Source organism: Anopheles coustani, chromosome 3 (assembly GCF_943734705.1).
Source record: "Anopheles coustani chromosome 3, idAnoCousDA_361_x.2, whole genome shotgun sequence".
NCBI lineage: Eukaryota > Metazoa > Arthropoda > Insecta > Diptera > Culicidae > Anopheles > Anopheles coustani.
Genome location: NC_071288.1, coordinates 32,820,520 through 32,828,877, shown reverse-complemented (window position 1 = coordinate 32,828,877; position 8,358 = coordinate 32,820,520). Strand labels below are relative to the sequence as shown.

The 8,358-nt window shown below is 47.2% G+C and overlaps 2 protein-coding genes across 2 annotated transcripts; one reads left to right on the top strand and one right to left on the bottom strand.

Moving 5' to 3' along the window:
- Positions 1–1,840: 1,840 nt before the first annotated feature.
- Positions 1,841–3,559, bottom strand: LOC131260317 (O-phosphoseryl-tRNA(Sec) selenium transferase). The gene is made up of 4 exons (XM_058262015.1): positions 3,394–3,559; positions 3,195–3,324; positions 2,223–3,119; positions 1,841–2,146 (listed from the first exon to the last, which is right to left on the bottom strand). The coding sequence occupies exons 1-4, from the start codon at positions 3,508–3,510 to the stop codon at positions 1,860–1,862; spliced, it is 1,431 nt and encodes a 476-aa protein (XP_058117998.1). The 5' UTR covers positions 3,511–3,559; the 3' UTR covers positions 1,841–1,859.
- A 393-nt stretch (positions 3,560–3,952) lies between these two features.
- On the top strand, positions 3,953–8,154 carry LOC131260310 (centrosomal protein of 152 kDa). The gene is made up of 3 exons (XM_058262008.1): positions 3,953–6,474; positions 6,550–7,470; positions 7,552–8,154. The coding sequence occupies exons 1-3, from the start codon at positions 4,348–4,350 to the stop codon at positions 7,750–7,752; spliced, it is 3,249 nt and encodes a 1,082-aa protein (XP_058117991.1). The 5' UTR covers positions 3,953–4,347; the 3' UTR covers positions 7,753–8,154.
- Positions 8,155–8,358: the final 204 nt, after the last annotated feature.

Here is an 8,358-nt window from a genome sequence, read left to right as displayed (position 1 = left end):
CACACCTTTCCACTAGCACAGCGCAGCGAAGCGATAAAGCAAAAGGTCCTGGCACCTTTCCGACACGAAAAACCTAACCGTCCAAATGTTCACCCATTGGGAGAATTAATGCGACGTATTCCGTGCTCGTGCGGTTTACGAGAAATCGAACATTTCGTTACATTGCCAGAACAAACCCGAACCTTTTCACAGCTGGCCTCGGATCTAGGACATTCGTTGCGTTTTTCGACGTTATTCCAAATAGTGAAACAACAAAACGGGGATAAAGAAAAGGCGTCCCTTTTCGATATTTTGTGGATAGGAAATTTTGCCGAAATTTTCCTTCCAAATCGATCGTCCCGGTAAGTCATCTGCCGCACGAGCCGGCACTAGACGAGGATAATCACCGGTAAGGACACGATCGGAAATGAACGAATGGTTCCCTCCGGTGTCCAGGTATCGGAGCGAGCGAACCGAAAAGGAAAAAAAGCTATCGACCAAACTGACATCACGAACGATTCATCAATCTTCATTACACCACCGTTTGACCGGGGCGCCGTTTTTGATGATTGGCGTCAAATCAATCCATACCGTCGAAGCGGTTGCTCATCAATCGTCAGGAAATTTCCTTTGACCGAATCGAGGAGGAAATATTTGTTGTCAGCGTGTATTACCTGCCCATACAGGAAGGGCTGTATGTTTCCTTTGGATTTTGGTTTAACCTAAGGCATCTGCTGCGAACATAGGGCGTAAGAATCATCCACGCTGATGGTGCGAACTGCACGTTGCCTGGCAACGATGCCCAGATAACCAGATTGTAGGATGTAATATTTAAATTGTAGGATGTAACTATTATAAATTTCCACACACGTTAAAACCTAACGATTTTGTTTTAATGGTGTGAAACAAGTGTTGATCGATTAGGTTCCAGGGCACTATTTCCCGTTGTGTTAGGAGAACGGATTACAAGAACTGTTGTAGCAACTGAAAACACAAACTAAACCTAAAAAGAAATTACTTGCTCAAAATTCGAGCCATCCAACATGCTTTACTATATTGATAATTTTTAAGTCCAAACTTTAAATCGTACCGAAAGCTGCTCAGCTCCTACATTGTACAAAAAACAACCCCAAATGCTCACACTACATACACACTACAAGACATACATACGAGCATAGATGAGTATGATCGATTCGTAACCAGAACGCGCCCGGAAGTGGGAGCGGTTCTAATTGTCCGATTGAAAGAATGGGAAAAACCTGCAATGGGGTGGAAAAGTTTATCCCGTCTCCCCTTCTTACCTTCGTACTTACCTACCATACGACATCCTCCACCAAACTAAACAACCCCATCGCGATCGAACAGCGGTATCGAATCGGAATCCCCTTCGATCGTTTTACAACGCGCTCGCTACGACGACAAGGGTGTGGCACTGTCGAGTGAAAACCATCACACTGGCAGCAACAGCGGCAGAATCCATTTGGTAATCAGCTGGTTCGATTGCATACCATTCCGGCAATGTTCGTTGAAGAGTCGCGTAAAATTACCATGCGCACGCATCGGATCGTGCAAGTGCCTCGATCCGCGATCCGGAGTCTCACAGTTCATTCGCTTTGTGGTCCCCTATTGTTTTGTGGGGTCGCCGGTTTTTCGGGCGCTTCGATGCGTAACGTGCCTCCGGTTTGAATGCGAGATCAACAAATGTGTACCGTTATTCTTCAGCGAAACGCTCTAGAGGCAGGCTAATATCTCTCTACAAAAAGTAGATAATTTCAGCCTGAATTTCTTCAGATTATGATTCACACAAGCATGTTTTAAATTTTCTCATAATCATGTAGGTAATGGTTTTAACAGTATAATGTTCTTTTAATCACAAAAATCTATTCCTGGTCCAAATATTTACTGCGATATTTGCGCAAAACTTCATTCAATTTGGAAAGAAAATGGGAAATTTCGTCACGTGTTATGCCTAGCGCGGCACTACACGTTAGATAAGGCACCTGCGCCATAGAACTATGCGCTCCCCATGCGGTGAAGAGATGGCCGTCGATGGTTTTGCTACCGATCGTGGTAACAACTCGGCATCCGGATACCCCCCGCTTCTGTAACATCGATCCTATCATTTCCAACTGGCCCGAGTCCGTTTTGAATGTCTCCAGCGTCATTGCTGTGTTTGGAGGTTAAAGAATTGAAATCATTTTTATGTCTTGAAGGATGGATGTCCTTACATCGGCACAACTTACCGATAGAGATGGGATTGTTGCAGGGTAATATACGTTCATTGTACGATTTCGCTAAATCGCTTAAACCACCCAGCAAAAGTTGATGTAGTTCTTTGCGCTCGTTCATCAGTTTTCGGTAACCGTTGACGCCAAGCGTCAATAATGTCAGAAGTACATCCAGCGACTGCGACCCGGAAGCACGGCCAGGGTAGAGTCGTGCGATGGAATCAACCGTCGTTTTGTCGAATCCTGCAACGATTGCTCCTCCTACCGGGACGAGCAGATTCTTATCCGTACTCTGAATGAACGCATCGATTCTTCCAGCACGTGACCCACGTTCAAGTTGGTGGCAAAAGAACGTACTCTGCAGTCCATACGCGTTGTTTACCACATGTGGTACATTGTACTTCGCAGAAAGCTTTGCCAGTTCTAATATATCGTCACTATTTCGTGGCGCAAAACAGCTAGTTGTCGATAGGAGGCAACAAACTTTATCAACGCCTAGTTCTTGAATTTTAGTCTCAAACGCAGCTAGATCGGTAGCGAAGGGAACTGACTGTTTTGGAGTGGTATGTTCCTTGGACAGCACACTATCGATAACGATTGGAGTTAGGCCGGCGGCAAGGATGCTTTTGAAACAAGATTGCTGATCCACCCTGGACCAAAGGACGAACTTCGAGTCTGGTCTTTGAACGTGGATAGCACGAAGCGTGAGCATAACAGTCATTCCGGTGGCCATCGGAACCACGGCTGCGCTCGAACAATTGGGCACACCAATGGTGCGTATTAGGTCACGGACCAAGCTGTTGGTAAGATTTGCCATTAACGTCGAGCCAGCGGCCTTCGGTTGAGCGGCGGTAAGATTACCGGAACGGCCAATGCCATGAGCAAAGTTGTAGTGTCTCCTACGAACAAGATCTATTGGGAAAACAACATGTATAACAAATTGATTAGATATTCCCTAAATAAAAAATCAATAATATTCCTACTCACCGCAGATTACCCGGCCTTCTCGTTCTCCGACGCCACACCGGGAGTTGAAATTGTTACTGTCGAGCATTGCTAGTTCTGCTATCAGGTATTCTATCGTCGTTTCGTTCCATCCATCGTGTGGTATTTTTTTCTGAAAGTAATCAATTGTACAATCTAATTTGAGTAACACTTTTCTTCACTGTATCACAATGAAGTTCACCTTTTCCAGTAAAATTCGAACAAGTTTATCACGCTCTTGTCGGGCATCGTTTGCTATCGACAGATAGTTTTTGGGAACAAGGCTTTCTGCTATAGAATTTATCGTTTTATCATTCATGGAATGTTTCTTTGGTAAACAGCACACAACAAACCGGCAAAACGGATCCTGCTGAGTTTTAGATTCTTTTGGGATTGTTTACAATCTAATCTGTGAAAACTGTCAAATGGTCTACCATTTTACTTGAAGGGCTTGTATCACTGTCAAACTGGCTTGATGACTTGGCTTGATGACTAAAAAACTGGTCCTTTTAATCAACATGTTTTAGCCATACTTTCACAATCACATAGGAATAATAAGAAGAAAAATAAGTTATCAAACGCACCCAACCTTCATTAGCTGGATAAAATGGCAAAATAAAAAATTATTAACAACCAAAAATAGCTGCCGAATTTGAAATTACAATCGCAGCTGTCAAACGCAACCGTCAACAATCACGAAACGTCAACATGACGACGGTTTTTTTTTTGTTACCGCACTCTGCCCAAGCGAAACTGAAACGAAAGCGGCGGTAAAGTGAAGCGGCAAGTGAATCATAGTTTTTTTGTTTACGTTTTCCCCAGGCAATTAAAACACATTCCAAGCATTTTTGTCCACCACCGATCGCAGGTGGATGCCCAGCGCGTGTGTAATTTCCCCGCCGTCAGTTTTTCACACCTCGAACTAAAATTCAAGGGCGTCCGTGCGATTACCGGGTCCCGATTTGGTGTGCGTGTCGGTAAAAGGTAGCACAAGTAGCGAATTTATAGAGAGTGTCTGTCCATCGGCCTTCTCGGGGCATCGAGAATGGTGTGTCCGTGCCAAGAAATATGCCCTTGAGAACGGCCAAAAGTCGAGTGGTTTGAAGTGCTGACTATCATCAACGAGTCCCGGTGAACAAAGCCGATCAGCACTGCTATGGACACTCCGGCAGTTTCGCTGTTCAACGATGTCGGAAGCATCCACCTGAACCGGACAGACCACGATCAACAGCGAGCCGAAGAGGAAGAAGACCTGCTGGATCAGCAGCGACGCAAGGACGAACTTGCTAAAGAGCTGGTTGGCGCGTTCGATGATCTGCACTGTGATGATAACGATACGCTTAATTCGCTTAACTATCGTTCGAATTACTCCGATGGGCCAGATGACGACGACGACGATGCCGACGATGGACGTAGCAGTGAACGACCGCCGGCACCACCCATGCCATCGCTGCCAAGCCCGAAAAGGACGATCCAACCGGGTGAAGATCTTTCGGGTAACGTTAGAGAATTGCGTTTGCTGCTCGAGTCGAAATCCCGCGAGCTGGAGCATGTCGCGAGGGAAATGTATGAAAAGAAACACGTGCACGAGCAGGAAGTCAACGCGCTGAAGAAGAAACTAGCTCTTGAGGAGGCGGCGAAAGATCGCGCCATCATGACCCGCGATCAAACAAAAGAACTCCTTGTCCAGAGCAAAACAAAGATATCGGAATTGGAGGACACGAACGAGAAGCTGCGTGGTAAGGTAAGCGCCCTAGAAGATCGCAACGTGGCCCTGGTATCGGAGCTGGAGCAAAAAACGATGATGCTGCAGGACAGCCTGACCCGATATCGGATATTGGAGCAGAGCACTACGCAAAAAGCCGACCGACACACGGATGCATTGTTAAAGCAGACGGAAGAACGACACAATGCAAAGATCGAAATGATGCAACAGCAGATAAACAATTTTAAGAGCGCGCTGGATGAACGGCAGCAAGAATTCCGCCGGCTGGAGGCTCGCTACGGGGAGTTACAGAAATCGCGTGAAGCACTGCTGATCGAAAAGTCGGAGACCGTGCAGCAGTTACAGGATCAGCTGGAGGACTCTCAGCGCCAGTGTAACAACCTGCTGTCCAAAACCAAATACCAGGGTGACTTCGAGCAGGAACGGTTGCGTCTGCGCAGCCGCATCAATGCACTCGAGCAGGAACACTCAGGAATGCGGCAAACGATCAACGATCTCACGAACCGATTAGAGAAAACGAACAACGAGCTGGACCTGATGGACAGTCTAGTACACGGGCCGCACAAGGGCGTGGATCATGGTGATACGTCGATGGGCCAAAAACCGCAGCCGACCGATGCGGATGCAACGGGTTATACCTTTGCGCATCGTAACCTTATCGGAAGTACACCGAACAACGCTCGTAGCGGCGTAAGCGATGGAGACAATCGGGTAGTACGGCTTAAGAACGAACTGCTCGTTTGTATGACGGGCCAGAAGGAAAAGCGGGAAACCATACGTAAGCTCGAGGAAGAGCTGCACGCGAAGAACCGAGAGCTGGAGCAGCTAAAAAAAGACGAAAGTCAGGCACTTGTTCAGATGAACCAGTACAAGGAGGAAGCGTTCCGGTTGGCGTCAAAGTGTAAAATACTCGAGCAGGAAATGGAAAAAATGTCTCCCGGGGCGTCATCGCCCGGTGATCGGTCGCGATCCACCGTCAGTGATGGAAGGCGGTTGAGTATCGATCTGCGCCAGGAGGCGCTTGAGGATAAGATCTTTAACCTGCAGCAAACAAAACTACAGGCGGACGAACGGATCGAACAGCTGGAGCGTGAAACCGAGCAGCTTACCGAGAAGTGTCGAACGCTGACCAACGAAGCGAACTCCTGTGCGACTCTCAAGCTCGAAGTGGAGAAGCAAAAGTTTCTCCTCAAAGACGCGCAAAGCGAATGCGATCGCCTTAAGCGGTTATACATTGAGATAAGCGGGGTAAAGGACGAGCTCAGTCGCGAGCTGGCTACCCTTAAGGCGCAGGATAGTGTGAAGCAAATAGCTGCCTTACAGGAGCAGGTCGTATCGCTGGAGCGAGCACTACAGCTGGCCGAGCTGAAATCGAATGAGCTTGCGAAGATGTTGGATAAGGAAAAAACAAGCCATGAAGAGCTTCTGAAACAGCTTCAGTCGGCAGATAAGGGTGCTGGAGATGGTCCGCGGCAGAATCACACACCGGACAGGGTGGGCAAGAATATAGCCAACACCTGCACCAAGTGCATTGATGGTTTGGCACAAATCTCAAAGGTAAAGTTACTTTAAGGACATGGGCATTGTTCAGCCGATTAGGATTGTAGTCTTATACACTTGTCTTTTTTTTAGTTGGAAATTGAAAATCTCAAAATGCAGTCCACCTGCACCTCACAGTTGCGCGAAATCAACGAGCTGAAGATGCAACTGAACGATCATCAGGCGACAATCGGAGAGCTACACAACCGACTCGATCTGAAGGCCGAACGAGACCACCTGATCGACGAGCTGAAAGAAAAAGCGGCCCAGTTCGAGCAGATCATCCGCAGCCAGATCTCGACCAACTCGTCCAGCAGCGCAACGTGCGACAGTGCCACCTCGCCGCATCGGAAGGTGTCTTCGCGCGATCAGAGTGTCGGTACGTCCGACGACGATGAGGACCACCGGATGGAAAGGCGCCGAGCCTCGTCAGTCGATGGTGATGCCGAAACGCGGCGCTTAGCCCGCGAGCAGGAGCAAAAAGTGCGCGAAGAGATGGCCCGTGCGTTCGCCGGACAAATCAAGCAGATCGAGGAGCGCTTTCGGACGCAATTTGTACGCTTCGAGGAGAACATCGATACGCTTAAGCACGAACAGTACGAGCGGATGGCCGAGCTGAAGGTACGCACCCAGGAGGTGGAGGTGCTGAAGTGTGCCATCGTAACCGAGCGGGAGAAGTTGGGCGAACTGTTAGCGCAGAAGGACGCAGACGCCCGCGCCTTGTTCGACAAGCAGTCGGAGCTGATGGGCAAGTATAAGGCAGAGGTAGCCAACGGACAGAAGAAGGTGCAGTTCCTGGAGCGTGAGCTGCAGGAGAAGCGCGAACTGGTGGCCAACGAACGTCAGTCGATGGAGAAACTGATCGCACAGATTACCGCCGAGCGAGCGATGTACCGCGAGCGGGAGCAAGAGATGACGGAAAAGTTTCGCGAAATCGAAACGGAGTACCAGAAGAGTTTGGATCTGGTCACGGAAAAGTATCAGTCCGCCAAGAAGACCGCGCTTAACTACAAGGTGAGAACCAAGACCGAACATCTTCCGGTAACCAAATGCTCCCAAGCTTATCTACTATTCCGCATTTGTTTATTCCCACAGAAATACGCTGAAGATAAGGAACAGCACATGCTGAAGGAATATGATCGTATCAAGGAAGGATACAATGCCGCCCTGGTGAAGGTACAAAACCGAATGAAGGAAGCACTGGAGAGCAAGGAACGAAATTTGCGTGAACAGCTGGCCAAGCTGGAGGCGGACTATGAAACCAAGCTGCAGCTGGTCAAGCAGCAAAGCAGTTAGAAAATTGTATTTTCATCGTTTTACGTGATTGAAGTAGTACATGGTATGTAGAATAGTAATATATATACACGCATACACAAGAAACTGCCTTAGCAAATGGACATAACAAACTGCCATATCGACCATCGCCTACTAGTGACAATATTTATACGTTCGCTCGATGCACCGAAGCTCTCTCTGCCAGTAGAAAGATTAACCTTTTTTATACTCGTACCATCGTATGTAGAAACTAGCAATATTGTGTAGTGATAGAATTCTAAAAACAGCTCACCGTCCGCCCGGTCGGTTCTTTGATTACATTTTGTGTTTGTAATTCGAAAGTATTGTACAACCGCTCTTGCAATTTTAACCACCACCTTTAGCGTTGATGGCATGAATGGTAATTCTTATAAAATATGTTAATGTTGAGCAAAAACGAAACAGAATTGTGTTTGATTTGTTATGAGAAAGGACAACCAGAATTTGTTCAACAGACTCATTATATGGCTAATATACTGTTTCACTTTCTTTTGTTGCACATTATTTTTGTCAAGTTTTAAAGGAAAAAGATGCAATTCAATTCTTGTATTATCGTTTGCGTGCCCTAACTGCCCTTGGTTTCTATAC